At 43.2% G+C, this 17,231-nt stretch overlaps 2 protein-coding genes across 5 annotated transcripts in view; one reads left to right on the top strand and one right to left on the bottom strand.

Moving 5' to 3' along the window:
* Positions 1-1,168, bottom strand: part of SLC20A2 (solute carrier family 20 member 2) — a 98,506-nt gene extending 97,338 nt beyond the window's left edge. Inside the window, exon 1 of one of the 3 annotated variants that reach the window (XM_053578195.1) lies at positions 962-1,168. The gene's annotated coding sequence lies outside the window, so the exon portion shown is untranslated. Of the gene's footprint in view, positions 1-220; positions 574-868; positions 891-961 lie in introns of those variants that run through there. The other 2 variants (XM_053578198.1, XM_053578200.1) reach the window with 2 other exon arrangements.
* Positions 1,161-13,604, top strand: LOC128576229 (small integral membrane protein 19). Of its 2 annotated transcripts, none has more exons than XM_053578203.1 (5): positions 1,161-1,442; positions 4,952-5,089; positions 6,994-7,115; positions 9,528-9,612; positions 10,649-13,604. In XM_053578203.1, exons 2-4 carry the CDS (start codon positions 4,956-4,958, stop codon positions 9,590-9,592), a joined length of 321 nt encoding a protein of 106 aa, XP_053434178.1. In that variant the 5' UTR covers positions 1,161-1,442; positions 4,952-4,955; the 3' UTR covers positions 9,593-9,612; positions 10,649-13,604. The 2 variants fall into 2 exon arrangements, with proteins under 2 accessions (XP_053434178.1, XP_053434177.1); XM_053578202.1 differs by having other exon boundaries at positions 1,310-1,442; positions 4,764-5,089.
* The last annotated feature ends 3,627 nt before the right edge of the window (positions 13,605-17,231 follow it).

The following is a 17,231-nucleotide window of genomic DNA, read 5'->3' as shown; positions in this document are numbered from 1 at the left end:
ATACATAAACTAATACATACTAGTTTACTATACTATAAATAAAGCTGGTAGTAATTGTACTAAGTAATGGTCTTAACCTAGACAAGGGTGACTGTGTGACAGATGACACACAAAGAATGGAAAACTTAAAGAGTAAAGTGTTAAATGTTAGTTTATCTCTGTTTATCAATTAAGAATATAACCTCCACGAGGTATAGAATGAATTACAATTAGCAGTCACCTGATCCTAGAGAACTTGCTCCAAACCAACAGTCAGACCTCACACACGTGGGCAAGTGGCCATTTATTTGCAAGGCTGCAGCAACCACTGACACAGGATCACTCCAATACCGACGCCGAAATCCTACGTGAATTCATTATCGGGTCTCAAGCTGGAAAACACTTATTTCAAGTCACTGCACACACAAAAATACCCCAAACACTTCAACTCCAAAGCTACAGCATCCTGGCCACATGCAGTCTTTAAAGCACTACAGTCCCCGCACGCGCCGTTTATTCTGACAGGGCAGGTGCACCGGCGGCTGCAGAGCGCGCGCTTTCGACTACACGCCACGCTCAGGGAGCCGCGGGCCCTCCACGGCCAAAGACCCAGGGGGGCCGCCGGCTTCCCGGCGCGGCGGGGACTCCGCACGCCGCCCCCTCCCACGCGAGTCCCGCCCTCCCGGGCGCGCCGAGGCGGGGCGGACAGAGACGCAGCGCTCCCGGGCTCCGATCGACCGCGCCGCGCCCGCCGGGCGGCGGGTCCACGTGCGCAGGCAGCACGCAGCGTCCCTCCCGCGGGGCCCGGCTTCGGGGCGGGGGTCCCGCGGGGGGCGGGGCGCGGCGGTGACGCGCCGCGGGTGGGGGAAGGGAGCCGGGCTCCACTCACGCGCCCGGGGCGGCACCGGGGCCGTCGCCGCGTCTCTCCGTTTCAAAAACTGAAAGGGGGAAGCGGGAGGAAAAAGCCAAAAAAAAAAAAGACCTGGCTCCTCGTTTCATCCGGAAACCGACGGGCCGGCAGGAAGTGACGAAGGCGGAGGGCGACGGCTGCGCTCGGTCCCGGTTCCGCGCGCCCGGCCCCGACGCCGGGGAAAGCGCCCGGGAGCGGAGCAGCGCCGGCCGCGAGCCGCCCTCGGAGCCGGCGGAGGGAGCGGCCCGGCGCCCCGCCCCTCCCGGCCGCGTCACCGGCCCCGCCCCGCCCCCAGCCCGGCCCCGTCCGGACCTCGGCGCGCGGGCGCTCGGGGGGCTGCGTGTCCGGGACGCGCGCGCGGAGGAGCCGCGGGGCCCATCGCGGGGCTGCGCGGGCGGGCGGCGCGCGTCGGCGGGACTGGGCTGAGGCGGCGCCGGGGGCTCCGGGCCGCTTCTCGGAGAAGAGGACGCGGTGTCGCCGCCCGACTCGGTTTCCTTCCGGGAGGAGCCGGCCTCGCCCGATTGGGGTCCCGGTTTAAGAGTCGGGGTCAGAGGTGTGTGACAGCCCTGGCCCGTGAGACTCCGGGCAGGTGGTGGAAACGCAACCGCCACCCCCTTCTGTGAAGCGGAGCCGGGGCCTCCCGGGAGGGGGTCGTGGACTCCGCGGGCGCGGACCCGGCTGGGACGTGGGCCCTTCTGCTGGACCATCCCGAACCTCGAGGGTTTCTGTCACGGGGCTGAGAGAAGGAAATCTTGTTCATTTATGCAGTGGGTTTTGTGGTGAGGAACTTTAGGGACTGTTTGAAATCTGAATTTCTATCAGAATGACGAGGTTCTAATTCAGAGTCAAGTATGATAACATTGAAGGCATGATGATGCCAAGCAGTGCTAAGTTTCAGACCCACCTAAACATGGGATCCGGAGCCCGGATCAGAGCCCCAATGCTACAACTTGGGAGCAGTTATGTGACTTCTAGCAACCTAAAAACTAATCAACCTAAAACCACCCTCTTCCTGTCACATTTTGGCAACTTTATCTCTGAAAACTCATATTTCCTTGGGACTTGACTCAGCTCATTCTAGCATCTCCCTACTGAAGTAGTTCAGGCATTACATTCCTGGAAAAATGTGAAAGGACAGTTTTTCTCAGAGTCCAAAATGCCACTTTAAGCACATCACTAGTTACATTGGTAATCTTTCTGAATCATTGACTTGGTAGGAATAAAGGAACCACTGAAATATTCCAGGGCATTTTGCTTTGGACTCCAGGGGAAGGCTGGGTGGTACACAGTCACCACGCACCCGGTGTATGTGTATACGCTTGGTTAGCCTGTGGCATGGCAGGGAGGAAGGGACAGGGTCATAGTTCAGGCCACTCGGGGGCCATGGCTCCATACTATGACTCTGGACTAGGCTGTTCCTTATTCCTGGCAGTCTTACAGAGTAATGCCATTGGTTGTGACAGGGGACTGGGCAGGAAAGGCCTCCCCTTGGTGCACATCTTTCACAACTTACACTACTAAAAATAACTCCAGTGCCTGTCCCTGGAGCCATAGGATAATGGTGTCATTGGGTGCCGATGTTGTTGTATAATATATGTGGTATAATTCATGTTAAAATGTTACCATTTGGGTCAGCACCACTTAGAAATCCTTTTCTAAATACATTTAATTAAAGATTGGAGGAGGAAGTCCAGCCCTGGGTAGGCATACCCCACCTATTGAGTGGCATAAATGTACAATTTGGTGAAAAACTGAAGAAATTACCTGGTTCAGATTCACTTAGTCCAGTAGTTCTCAACCTTCCTAATGCCACAGGCCTTTAATACAGTTTCTGTGGGTCATGAGAACCACTGACTTAGTCATTAGAAAACCTTTCAGAAACACTTTTGTAATTTGTCAGAGAAATGGCACCTGTGAAATGTCCCAGCCATTGCTGTATGTTGATTCCTTGTTCTTCCCCAAGATGTTAATAACTCCCAGTCCTGAAAGCTGCCACCTTTGCTGCATAAATATCCTGGGCCTTCTGCAGCATCTCAAATCAAAAACGTAAAGTCATTTCTTTTTTTTGCCAAACGTGGTGGTTGTTGCTATTTTACATTTTGGTCCTAACAATTTGAGATTCTATAAATCGTAACGCCAATTATAGTGTGTGCTGTTCCAAAATTTTTCATCTGTAATGTTGGTTGATTACTTGCTATAAATTGTAATACTGCATGCAGGAAAACTCGAGTTTTAAGGAATAAGAATTGAAATTGAACATGCCAAATACCCCCGTGCCTGCACTCTCAAAATGTCAAAAGCAAAATGAATCAATAAAGCCTACATAGCCAGTCTTTAATAGCCAGGCTTTGATAGCTAGGAATTGGGTATAGTCTACATATTTCCATCTTATATGTATAAGTTTTTATAATTTAAGGTCTATTTTTATTGTTCCCCTGGCTCACTTTCACAAGATCTTTATATTCATCAGACACCAATAGATGTTTTAGAGAAATTATCCCTGCCCTCTGGACAAAGACTAGGCTAAATGGCTACTTGTGATACTCACATTATTCTGAATGAGTACGGTATGTCTCCAAACATCTGACAAAGACCAGTTGTCAGAAGGGTAAACTCCATGCGACTTAGGAGCAGACCTGTCCTGAATTTTCATCCATTTTATACAGAGGCAAGCTGTAAGGAAAAACTAGACTCTGCCCTGAATATATTCTTCTTAACTTACTGAGCTAAATCTGCACTAATGAATATTTTTGGAGGCTTACAGTCTGGACTGCAAGGTATTTTAGTGGAAGAATTCTGCAATGTCTTTTTTATTTTAGGCAGCTTAGAAAAAAATTGCAAAACAACTTTTTAGACATTCCAGATACTCTCTTTCTTGGTATTAGGAAGTGTGTTGTTCTTAGAAATTACAGTACACTTGTTTTGTTTTTCTCCTTTTTATAGAGATTCTAACAGTCTGAATTTCTTTTGCTTACTGGGTTCTTTTCCTCTGACTTACCCTCTAATACAAGGGAGGAATTTTGTCTTTAAGGCAAAATTTAATTAACTTCTCAAACATAAGTAGGAAATCAGTACTCTTATACTTGCTGTTATCATTTTCTGTGGGAATGTCCAAAGTATGCATTTCCTTGAGTAGAAGCCACAGCTGTATAAATAGTAAAAAGTAGCTGTTCATCCCATAGCGTCTCTGGGCCAAAACTAGATAAAGCTCAGGATGTTCCCATTCCCATAGGGGTCTGGTGGCCTGTGGGGAGCTTTGCAGTGGCCGTCACACCTTGGCCGGGCCGGGCTGTTGTGGCAGGTGCCCTGCTCTTCTAGTCCTCAGCCAGGCCTTTCAGTCTGTGGTTTATTCTTCACTTCCGTCTAAGTGATAGTTACAAGTTAGAAATAGTAATAACATTTCTACCCCTATCCTATTAGTGATAATGTTTTTTATTCCAAGATTTAACCATTACATAGGACTTTTTGTACTTCGGAGTTAAACATGAGGGCAAGGGAGCTATGTGCTCTGATTATCTAGACCAGGGGTCGGTAAGCATGTCCTTAAAGGGCCAGATGGTGACTACTTTAGGTTTGTGGGCTGTGAAGCATGATCAGGATAGTGTATAGGTACAGTCCTCCCTGGTGTCTGGAAGGTTGGTCCCAGGACCCTTGGGAATGCCAGAATCCAGACATATTCCAGTCCCTAATGTAAAATGCCATAGTATTTGCTTATGACCTACACACATCTGTGTGCTCAAAATCACCTCTAGAGAACTTAGAATGCCTAACATAGTTTAAATGCTAGGTGAATAGTTGTTATACTCTATTTTTAATTTATAGTTTTAATTGTCATTCTCCAAATATTTCCATCTGTGGTTTATTGAATCTGTAGATACAGAACCCGTGAATACGGAGGGCTGTCTGGACCTATGGCTATTTAAGGCATATGCGTAGAAATACGAATCTCTTCTGGCTCACGGGCCATGCACAAACAGGCGGAGGAGTGGATTTGGCCAGCGGGCCACCTGTGCCAGCACCGTCATTAACGGGAAGAAGTCTGCTTTGTCTTCTCTCTTACAGCCCCATGGCCGGAGGGTATGGAATGATGGGAGACGACGCCTCTATTGATTACACTGTTCACGAAGCCTGGAACGAAGCCACCAATGTTTACTTGATCGTTATCCTCGTTAGCTTTGGGCTCTTCATGTATGCCAAGAGGTACAATTTTTAGTTTCTCAGGGTAATTAAGAAACTGTGGAACTTGGTGGCTAATGCCTGTAATCCTGGCACTCTGGGAAGCCAAGGAGGGGGACTTCCTTGAGGTCGAGAGTTTGAGACCAGCTGAGGAAGAGCGAGACCACCTCTCTACTGTAAGTAGATAAATTGGCCACAGGCACCTATATTCCCAGCTACTGTGGAAGCTGAGGCAGGAGGATCTCTTGAGCCCAGGAGTTTTAGGTTGCTGTGAGCTATGGTGATACCACGACACTCTAGCCTGGGCAATTATAAGTTTTATACTTTTTTAAAGAAAAATATGTATTGAACACATAAAAATAATTTCATCAGACTATCTGTTCCTGCTCTGGTCTCTCCTTGAGCCCTGGTGACCAAGATTGGGCTCTGAAAACACCATTTTTGTAAGTAACGGCGTAAGCACATCTCTCAGCCGCCAGGCCAGCTGCTTTAATCTCCTGATTCATAATTTCTGATACGTGAATAGCCCAATTTTATCAGCCAGCCTGGGTTCACCTTCACCCTTCAGCGAGCCCAGTTTTCTGACCCACGTCCTTGAGATGCACAAGCACTAACTCCTGTACATTCCGCACATCTCTGCTCAGCCACCGAGCCTGTCCTTGTCACTGGTGCGTGTCTGCATCGTAGCACTCGCTGAGCAGTGCTGGTCTCCTCAGGGCCTTGTCTGTCCACTCCACCTAATGTCCTCTGTCTTTCACCTTTGAGTCCTGGGCGTGTAATGTAGTGTAAATCCTTGATAAATATTTCCTGCCTTAATTCCAGACGTTGTAGCTGAGTTTAACTGTTCTGCCACACTCTCTGGCTCCCTTCTCCAAAGTACAGTCAGAAAACAAACAAAAAGGTGAGGAGTGCTTTGAAAAGCAAAAGCAGGGGCGGCGCCTGTGGCTCAGCGGGTAGGGCGCCAGCCCCATATGCCGAAGGTGGCGGGTTCAAACCCAGCCCCAGCCAAACTACAACAAAAATCTGTCTCTACAAAAAAAAAGAAAAAAGAAAAGCAAAAGCAATCTTAGTTAGACTCAGGTGTCCACGGGCTTCAGGACATCTACAAGTTAAAAATAAAAGGCATGAAATAGTTCAAAGTATTAATAATTAGTAATCCAGAAATAACTTAGGTTTGGCCTAGGGAATGGCTCTGAGCCCACCCTCCTGGCTGAGCTCTCCTGGGGCAGCTGGACCATGGGCTGCCTGAACTCTAGGGGCGGGGGGAGGAGAATACACCCTCCACCCTGATCCTGATCCCCTTGCAGGTAACAGCTTTCCTCTAAAAATAGCCCCCACTTCCTCCCCAGCTTTATTTTAAAAGCAGAGGCACACTGTTCTTAATTAAAAAGATGCCCCCACTGTACAAAGGCCTATTGTATTTAAGAAATATGCTTATTCATGCTATTGTATTTAAGAAATGTTATTATATTTAAGAAATATGTTTATTCATTGTTTTCCTCAATTGAGGTCTGTTCAAATCCAGTTTATTTTCTAACCCAGTAATTTAGGTTTATCTAGATGACGGGAGAGGGAGGAAAAATCAGATGTTTTCATGTTTGTGCATTTTTTTTATACAATATGTGGCTTTGGAGATTGGGAAAATCACACAGGCGGTAACGTCACTGTGTTGCATTAGGTGGAAGTGTTTGGTGAGCTACTTTCTCTCTTACAGTCCCCTGGCTGTGTGTGTACAGCTTCATATTTGTTAGTGAAAGAAAGAATACTTGTGCCAAGGAAGCATGTCACAGAGACAAAACAGAAAATAAGATGAGCTTCTTGTCGTACAAGTTCCTGAAACATAGCTTCTGAGCACCAGGATCATGAGACTGTGACAGTGCTGTAGACATTCATGGAAACCTCTCTTCTGCATTGATTTTGTATTTTAGGAACAAAAGGAAAATTATGAGGATATTCAGCGTGCCACCTACAGAAGAAACGTCAGAGCCCAACTTTTATGACACAATAAGCAAAATTCGTTTAAGACAACAACTGGAGATGTATTCCATTTGTAAGTGTATTCTGTGCTGAACTATACATGGAGGCATGGTTAAAGTAGATTTTCTGGAATCGAGTTCAATTAGCAGAAGGTTATCAGAAGTACTAGGTAATGAAAACTTGGTACCTTTTACAAATGCTTAGCACCCTTTGAGATGCTTAAGCTTTTGTTCCTTTTACATTTTGTATCATCTGCTTATCTTAACCAGTTCAAAATAGGAAAATATTTAATTGAACATAGCAGTATTATTCACAAGAGCCGAAAGGTGGAATAACCCAAATGTCCTCCACCAGTGAATGGATAAACAAAGTGTGGCACCCACAATAGAATGTTATTCAGCCTCTAAAAAGAAGAACACCCTGATGCTCACTGCAGCCTGGGAGAGCCTTGCGGGCACGAGGCTGAGTGAAATGAGCCTTCACAGCAGGGCACGTTGCCTCACTTCACTCACAGGAGGCAAGTCGGAGACAAGAGGCAGAATGGTGGTTCCCGGGGTCGAGGGCAGAGGAGTGGAGGGAGTTACTGTTAATGGGTCCAGAGCTCAATTTGGGATGATGGCAAGAGTTCTGTGGATGGCGGTGATGGTTACGCACCAGTGGGACTGTGTGTGAGGCCCCGGAACTATATACTGAGAAATGGTCACAGTGGTAAATTTCATGTTATGTATATTTGACCACAATAAAAAATCCTTTGCAGAATTTAAATATCGTTTTAAAAAAAATACAGAGGCCGAAATTCTATATGGAAAATTAGGCGAATTAAGTTTTATTTATGCCTACTCAGAAGTTATCCTCTATCAGTAATATTCTGAATAATATAGCAGATACAATTATAAACCTGCTGTACAGTATTTTTCTTTCTTGATATTTTGATGGGAATGACACAAAGTTAGTTGGAATCCGTGCTTGCAGGGTGTGTTGCTTTTCTCTTGCTGCTGTAACAGACCCACAAGCGTGGTGGCTTCCAGTGATGTGCACATGCTGTGTTGCCCTCTGTGGGTCAGAAGTTCCACAGCAGTCTCAGCAGCTAATGTCAGGGTGTCACAGGGGTCCATTTTTCTGGAGCTAATGGGGAAATCTGTGTCCTTGCCCTTCCCAGCTCCTGAAGGCCGCCCATAATCCTGGGCTTGTGGCCCCTTCCTCAGCTTCAAAGCCAGTGGCAGCCAGTCTCTCTGACTCTTCTTCCACGTTCACTTCTCCCTCTCTCTGGATTTAGCCAGGAAATGTTCCTTAAAAAGATTTTAAGGGACCTTAGGTGGTGCCTATGGCTCAAAGGGGTAAGACACTGGCCCCATATGCTGGAGGTGGCAGGTTCAAACCCAGCCCCAGCCAAAAACTGCAAAAAAAAAAAAAGATTTTAAGGGACCTAGTGATTTAGGTTGGGCCAAATAGTCTAGGGCAATGTCCCCATCACAAGACCTTAATCACATCTTCAAAGTCCCTTTTGCCCCTTGATGTGACATATCCACAGATTTTGGAGATCAGGCTGTGGCCGTGTTTTGGCCGTTACGCTTCTAGACTGAGTAGCTGTGTGGCTCTGCGCAGTCAGGGAGTCTCAGCATTCGTGGAGTTCATGACATAGACTGTGGGTAGCTGTGTGGATCTGCACAGTCAGGGAGTCTCAGCGTTCCTGGGGTTCATGACCTAGACTGTGAGTAGCTGTGTGGCTCTGCACAGTCAGGTAGTCTCAGCGTTCCTGGGGTTCATGACATATCTTGTCCCAGCAGAGTCTGGCAGTTGAAGAGAAAATAGCAAACAAAATTCTTTTTCTTAAAGAAGACCCCCAAAATTCTTTTGTCACAAAAGTCTGGGTCTACCCAGAGTAGCATAAACAAATAATATCTCTTTCTTGGCTAGTAAAGACTTAAAAGAAGAGGTTGAGTCAGTTTTAAAGTAGTGAGTGATATTTGCTGTGTTCTCTCTAGTTTCAGATTAAGACAGTTTTTCTTCAACAAACATTTCTTAATAGTACAAAAAGAATTGCATATCTGATTTTTCTTACAGTTTATATTGTCGACATTATGTTCAACAGTAAGTCTCGTAGGCTTGTAAGTTAAAAAATAGTCAGAATCCGTGTAGTGGGGACAAAGGCACTATGAAGTTAGAAATGGGGGTAATAAGGAAGGAAATCACAGAACTTTAATTGATTAATGTTTACCTTGTATTTAAAGTAATGAATAATCCTGATGCATAAAAAATAATAATAATAAACATACCAGAATGGGAATAGCAGTATTGAGGAGGAACTAGAGGACCATGAAATAGAATAAATCTCCTCCAAAGAAATAAAACTGCTCAGTTCTAAATTAATTCTTTACTGAGAATCATGGCTTGACTGTGATTTAATAATGTTAGCTAGTGATTACTTTGCAATTTCATTAATTTTATCCCTTCTTTTCTTGTTTGTTGTTTTTTGTTTTCATAGCAAGGAAATACGACTGTCAACAGCCACAAAACCAAGGTGATAGTGTGCAGCTCTCCTTAGAATGAAGCCTCAGAAAATGAGCGACGTAAGGATTATTGTTAAACAATACGGCAGCAACCCTCCCTAATTCTTTCTACTAAATCATGAACAGCATTGTAAAAACCTCTCAGGCAGTGCCTGTGACTCAAAAGGAGTAAGGTGCCATCCCCATATGCCGGAGGTGGTGGGTTCAAACCCAGCCCCGGCCAAAAAAACAAAAACAAAAAAACCCTCTGTCTACAGAAAATCATTTCACCTGTGACTTTTTCCAATTTTTTTTGTTCTGTTTCGCTTATTGTAATTGCATCTCCAAATCGTCTATTACACAAATACAAATGGCTCATGAGGTCTGGACTCAGGGAGCCTGCAGGGACCAGCAGATATACCGTAACCAGAGATGGAGATTTGACCCTGTGAAGACCTCTGATTTCCTGGGGATACAGTCAGCCAGAAATAAACACACAGCTTGGGAAACAAGAATCCTGGAGCCATTTTGATGAAAACGTTTTTGTAGAATTAAAAAATAAAAATTTAGCCACTGGAATAACTTCCTCCTAGATTCTATCTTGTGATAAATGTAATATCAGTACAGGTGAATTTGTGATATTGCTGCTGCTAACAACCCTTTAATTGAATTGATGGCCTTTCCCACATCCTGAAGCATACTTATCACTAATTTTAGAGCTTCCTGTAACTACATTTTTTCCTTATTAATTATGTCCCCGGGAGTTAGTTTATTTTCATCTCCAAGTTTCGTTTCCACCAGATGGCTCTTGTGTAGGCTGGCCTGGGCCATGCTGCCCAGTGAGCAGACCACTCTGTATGTGGGAAGGTCTTTGCTCATATCACTGTCACCTGCTCGGTGGTCGCTGACTTTTCTCTTTTTCACATAATAAGCTTTCCTGAAGGGGCTTTATGTCTTATCCTGTTTTGTACCCTACAATGAAATATTTTTACCCAGGTTTTCATATTTATTTAAATAAAAGCTGGTTGGAGGGATTGGTAGGGAAGTTTAACTATGTAGCTCAAAGAATCAGCTTTTGGATTAAAACTATTCTTTTTTTTTTTTTTTTTTTTTGTAGAGACAGAGTCTCACTTTACTGCCTTCAGTAGAGTGCCATGATGTCACAGGACTCACAGCAACCTCTAGCTCTTGGCTTCTGCGATTCTCCTGCCTCAGCCTCCTGAGCAGCTGGGATTACAGGTGCCCGCCACAACGTCCGGCTATTTTTTGGTTGCAGTTCAGCCGGGGCTGAGGTTTGAACCCACCACCCTCAGTATATGGGGCCAGCGCCCCACTCACTGAGCCACAGGCGCCACCCTAAAACTATTCTTAATTGTATGAGTTGGTTAATCATTTCAAAATGTTTTCTCTTTCTTATTGTAAAATTAAAGAATCTACATTTTAAATGAAAATTAAGGTTTAGACAATAAAAATCAGAAACTGCATTAAAAATTATTTATTGGGGCCACGCCTGTGGCTCAAAGGAGTGGGGCACTGGCACCATGTATCAGAGTTGGGGGGTTCAAACCGAGCCCCGGCCAAAAAAAAAAAAAAAAAAAGTATGTATTGTATGAGGTAAGTTATTGACTAAATGGAATAATTCTTAACTCACAAAGAAATTTGATTGCACTGCCTATATATAGATTTAAAAACTGATTATAGGATGATAACCAGCTCCTGATAATGGGCTAGGGTGGCAGAGCAGCAAGGGATGATTTTTTTCTTTATTGTTTTGAATTTATTGAGGGTGCAAAGAATTACGTTACACTGTTTGCATTTGTTAGGTAAAGTCCCTCCTATAATTGTGTCCTGCCCCCAAGAGGTGTGTACCATGACCCCCACCACCCTCCCTCCTTCTCTCTCCTCCCTCCCTCGTTCCCTGCCTCTCACCTTCAGTTGATTTGAGGTTTTCTCCTATGTGGGCATGTATTAGATCGTCTCCTGACATCATATGAGAATTGAGTGCATTGGATACTTGCTTCTCCTTGTGATGCTTTACTGAGAAGAATGTGCTTGAACTCCATCCAGGTTAATACAAAAGATGTAAAGTCTCCATCTACTTTAGTGGCTGAATAGTTTTTGTGATGTACATACACCACAGCTTGTTAATCCATTCCTGGGTTGGTGATTCTTAGAGATAAGAAAGCCTTTACAGCCTCTGAAATCACATGTGGCAATTAACTCAGCCCCACAGATCTACTTGGCTACCACTTCCACTTCCAATCCTGCTTCTCTCCGTCATCTTAGTCTAAACACTAACAATCAGAATGTCATCTCTTCACCATCAAAATTATTAAATGCTCTGGAACTCCTAAAAAAAAAAAAAATGATTCTACAATTTTGGATCAGTGTAAAACAGAACAGTCAACAGAACACCCAGCTCATCCGGGTGAGACAGGAAGGCAGATGAGAGTAGGTAGCGGTCTTTTGTTACCACCTTACAAACGAGTAAAAGTGAACAACGTGAAAAACCCTTGCAGTCCTGAATTTTTGCAATATTGAGAAATGTGAAGGTTAGATGGGAAAGAAACGCCTCCAGGGACAGAAGGGAGAGCTGCAATGGCAGGTGTGTAAAAGGTGATTTCTGACAAATGTGGTAAAATACCATGTTTATTAATGCCTCCTGGACTTAGGACTGGTGTTCTAAAAAATCCCCAGTTAACAACTGGATTGATTTATTTCCCTCTGATGTCAAGATTTTCCCCTATCTGCTGTGGTCATTTGCTTATAGTAGCTGTTTAACTTAACATACACTTAATTAATTAGGTCACGTTGAGTCCAGCGTCTGCTGCCCTAGAAAGAAGTCCAGGCCTCCAGAATCACTTCATTCTAACAGTTTTAATTTTGTTTTTTCAGTGCAACAGAGAGCGATAGTGATTCTGCCCGTCAGGCAGCTCTTTGCTGGCATCAGCGCCTTTGTGACAGTGGCTAAATTCCAAGAGCATGTCATTTAAATATCCTCCAAAAGGCAAAAAAAAAAAGCATTAATTTTTTCCTTCCAAATATTCCAGAGCATAATGTACTATATATTTTTTTGATTTGTTTTTATTACATCATAGCTATGTACATTAATGCAATCATGGGGCACCATACACTGGTTTTATATACAATTTGAAATATATATTTTATTATTAAATCATAGCTGTGTACATTAATGCAATCATGGGGCACCGTACACTGGTTTTATAGACCATTTGACATATTTTCATCACACTGGTTAACATAGCCTTCCTGGCATTTTCTTAGTTCTTGTGTTAAGACATTTATATTCTACATTTAGTAAGTTTCACATGTACCCTTGTAAGATGCACCGTAGGTGTGGTCCCACCAGTCACCCTCCCTCCATTCATCTTCCCCCCTCCCCACCCTTCCCTTTCCTCTTTCCCCATATTCTTTTCATATGAAAGGTATAAATTAGCTTCATAGTAGGGCTGAGTACATTGGATACTTTTTCTTCCATTCTTGAGATACTTTGCTAAGAAGAATATGTTCCAGCTCCATCCATGTAAACATGAAAGAGGTAAAGTCTCCATCTTTCTTTAAGGCTGTGTAATATTCCATGGTGTACATATACCACAATTTATTAATCCATCCGTGGATCGATGGGCACTTGGGCTTCTTCCATGACTTATCAATTATGAATTGGGCTGCAATAAACATTCTGGTACAAATATCTTTGTTATAATGTGATTTTTGGTCTTCTGGATATATACCTAGTAGAGGAATTGTAGGATCGAATGGCAGGTCTATTTTTAGATCTCTAAGTGTTCTCCAAACATCTTTCCAAAAGGAACATAATAGTTTGCGTTCCCACCAGCAGTGTAGAAGTGTTCCCTTTTCTCCACATCCACACAAACATCTCTGGTTTCAGGGTTTTGTGATATGGGGGCTAATCTTACTGGAGTTAGATGTTATCTCAAAGTAGTTTTGATTGGCATTTCTCTGATGATTAAGGATGATGAGTATTTTCTCATATGTCTGTAGGCCGTGCGCCTGTCTTCTTCAGAGAAGTTTCTCTTCAAGTCCCTTGCCCAGCCTATACTTTTTAGTATATAACTATTCTTCAAACATTTTTAGAAATTAACTCTCAATTTATCATGTCCATGAAAGTAATTACGTGGAAAATCCCAAATTTGCTTCTCCAAATTAGTTTGCTACACCAGTGGTCTAATTGGTTTGCAGTCTTACAACTAATGATAGTGGCCAGCTAACACACAGCTGTGTGCATTCCAAAGGGAAGGAGCTGTTTGATAAAGGGTTGCAGAAAAGCCACAATTTTCCATTTGGTATTCTGGCAATCGTGAGTGAACCAATCCCATTTTTAGAGTAGTCATGGTGCAGGTGATTGTTTTTACACATTAATTTCTCCGTTTTTATTTCTAGTTGTAGAAAATTATCACATTAGTTTGTGCCAGGATGTCACATTTTGAGTATGTTGAAGTCACCATCTTCCAACATTCACAGTTCTTAAGCAAAGTCTGACCTTCTGTTACTGTCTTGTATACCAGTGAAGCATCGATCAACCCAATACTGCTTATTGGAAACTATAATAACTACTGAGGAGATACGTCACACTTTCTGCACTCTTTCTGAAGAGTCAAGGCTTTGATCAGCAAATCTTTTTGGGAAAGGAGTTCCTCCCTTTCTTCCTTGAGACTGTTGGTTGTCAGAGTTGGCTCTCCCTTGTTACCCTGAAGCCTTGGGATGTTTTCTACAGAGGACTGAAGATTGGGTTTTCTAGATGAGTTCCAAGGACAGATTTATCTACAAATTAAAAATGAATAAAAGGGGCTGAAAATGTAATTATGTATCTGCTTATTTAGTTGCATTTTACCTTTACTTAAGGTTCTGAATGTTTTGGGCCACTTCCTAGATTCCTTACTTAAAGGCCTGCGTTCCGTTGTCATGGTGAAATAGAATTAATAACAATTCTTAACTCATGTAAGGTTAAAACTTCCAAATATACTCCTTCTTTGTTTACTTTAAAAAAAAATAAAAGGCCCTGGCAAATCTAGTAGGCTTTGAAAGGGTTATGAGTTTTTAGAAACACTATTCCTTAATTATAGCTGTTTAGACATTTGAGAGGAGCATATTCTCCAACATATAACAAATATGACATTGCTCTGCCAGCAGCTTTGTGACCGAAACTTGACGTTTGCTTTTTAAAGCTTTTTTGAGAGTAAGTTTAATTTGAAACAAGTCTATATGGAGGGATGTCACTTCGTGGTCCAAATAATCTTTCTCCTTTGAACGCTATTGTAATTAGTCATTATCGGTCGATCAAAGGATCTGGTTCATCTTTCTCCTAAAAACTTATAATTTGGATTCAGTTTAGTTTATATTAAGTCACATTCAATACAATTGAAGGGGACTCTACATTTCTGTATAATGTAGGATAATTTTGAAAGCACTAACATAAGTACAAAATGAATGAGGTGTTTAGTAATACCTGCAGAAAACCTGAGTTCCACCCGGTTTCAATCTATGCTGCTTCTGAATCAGAGTATGTACGTAGTGAACTTTTCTAGGCCTCAATTTGTTCATCTGTTAAATGGGAATAAGACTATCTTTGCCCCAGAGATGTTCAGATCCCAAATGAAACACAATCTGAGCCTTTTGGAAGGCGATGACGGGCTGCTGCTGTCCAAAATTTTTCTAATATATTACTAATTTATATAGTTAATGAGTTTGTATATTATCTCTAATCCTCCAGGCTATTACAGTACAAACTCTTCAGCTTTCTCTGCGGTCTCAAAACAAGTGACTGGTCAATGAATGCTTTCAAACCACCTGTATCAAATTATATAAACAAAATTGCCTTCTGAGAGGGCATAGCTGGGTATCACTCACTTTGACTACATTTTTATAAGGCAGTCTCCCGTATCATCTCTCAAGCACAGCGTTATCTGTCTTTTCAGATGGAAATACGAGCACAGAGGAATGAGAGGAGAAGCCCTATGCTGCTAAAGTGGGACTGTGTTATCTCTTGCCATCTTCCTCCCTGCTTGTTTCTGTGACTCTCATCATAGACTCAGAAAGATCTGCCTGCTCCAGCACTGTTTCTAGTAGAGAGTGACCCAGATGTTACTCTCAGGGAATAAGCAGCACGCCTAATTTATCACATGACAAAGCAGGTTTGTTCACGTCTTTCTGGGATCAAAGACAAGCAAATGGCAGCGAGTCATTTTTCCTCACGATATTTTAAAGGATTGTTTTCTTTGTGTTCATTTGCTCACCCATAGTTTATAAATCACAGGACTGTTTGGTACACTTTGAGCCAGACAAGTCTGGGCACGTAAAGGTTGTAGCGAGTCACAGAGTCACTTAGCACACTTGGTTGTCATTTAAGTAATGACTTCAGGCAGGTTTACATAAATCGCTACATGAACTAAATTCAGAATAACTTCAGTTCACTTCGTGGAAGTTATTCTTTCATTGACCCTCTGCCATAACACTCTCTGATGTTTTAAAAAATATATCCATAGTAATTAGTAAGTGGGACATGGAGGTTTTTGTGCCTTCTCTTCCTCTGCGTTTTCTTTCTGTAAGTCGTAGGATCCACCTGCAGCCACCCAGACTGTCAAGTCACCCATGGATGAAGTCTCACTTTTCCTCCAAAGCGCTGGTCCTGACACATTGTTAAGTCAGGAATCAGGAAAAGCAAGCTGGTAGACATTGCCTCAGGAGCCCAGATGGACTTGAGGGTTGTTCAGTTTGCTTTAATTTTGTTGATTTCTTGAGATGATTTTGGACTTTTTTCTGGTTTTCCACTTTCTCTTTAATTCCATTCATCTTATTTGGCTGTTCATATTCTGAATTCCATTTCAGTCATTACAACAGTTTACTTACGGTTGGAATTTTCTGCAGAGCTCCCTTCTGGTTCATGGCAGGACGATGATCTGTTCTAGAGTTTTGTGTTGCCAGAGGGTTTTTTTGCTGGTTTCTCCTCAAGTATGGTTTCTTTCTTTTCTTTCTGTAAATGTTGTTTTACAGAAAGCAACAACAGAAATAATGATGTTGTAGACAGTAGCGGAATTCACATAACAAATAGTATTAATAATTTCAAAAGATGAATCCACTTGTGATGAGGTCTCAGGAGTTCAGCAGTGGGAAACATAATCATGGCCACCTAAAGAATAAGCCATGTTGGTGGGGCACGATGGCTCACGCCTGCAATCCCAGCACTCCGGGAGGCTGAAGCAGGCGGATTGCCCGAGCTCAGGAGTTGGAGACCAGCCTGAGCAAGAGTGAGACCTTGTCTCTAAAACAAATAGCCAGGTGTTATGGCGGGTGCCTATAGTCCCAACTAGTCGGGAGGCTGAGGCAAGAGAATCGCGTGAGCCCAGGAGTTCGATATTTCTGTGAGCTATGACACCACAGCTTTCTACTGAAGGTGACAAAGTGAGACTCTGTCTCTAAAATAAAATAAAATCTGAAACATGTAGACAGTTAAAAAAGCGATAAGCAACAAGTTGAATATGTGAGTCCACATGTGTGTGGCTATTAAAGGAGGCTAAAAGATGCCTCAGCTATGGTAAGTATGTACTGAACAAGTTAATGTTACCTCCAGTGAAAACCATGCAATTTGCTAGTATCCCTCACTGTGTAGAGAACATATGAATCTGGGCTGCTATGGTGGCTCACACCTGTGATTCTAGCAC

The sequence above is a fragment of the Nycticebus coucang genome, chromosome 24, assembly GCF_027406575.1.
Source record: "Nycticebus coucang isolate mNycCou1 chromosome 24, mNycCou1.pri, whole genome shotgun sequence".
NCBI lineage: Eukaryota > Metazoa > Chordata > Mammalia > Primates > Lorisidae > Nycticebus > Nycticebus coucang.
Note: the sequence above shows the minus strand (reverse complement) of the source record. Positions and strands in the feature narration are given on the sequence as shown.

Coding starts and splice junctions, on each gene's coding strand:
- LOC128576229 (XM_053578202.1), top strand. CDS start 4,818: ATGCGTAGAAATACGAATCTCTTCTGGCTCACGGGCCATGCACAAACA. Junction 5,090..6,993: donor CTCTTCATGTATGCCAAGAG/GTACAATTTTTA, acceptor TTTGTATTTTAG/GAACAAAAGGAAAATTATGA. Junction 7,116..9,527: donor ACTGGAGATGTATTCCATTT/GTAAGTGTATTC, acceptor TTGTTTTCATAG/CAAGGAAATACGACTGTCAA.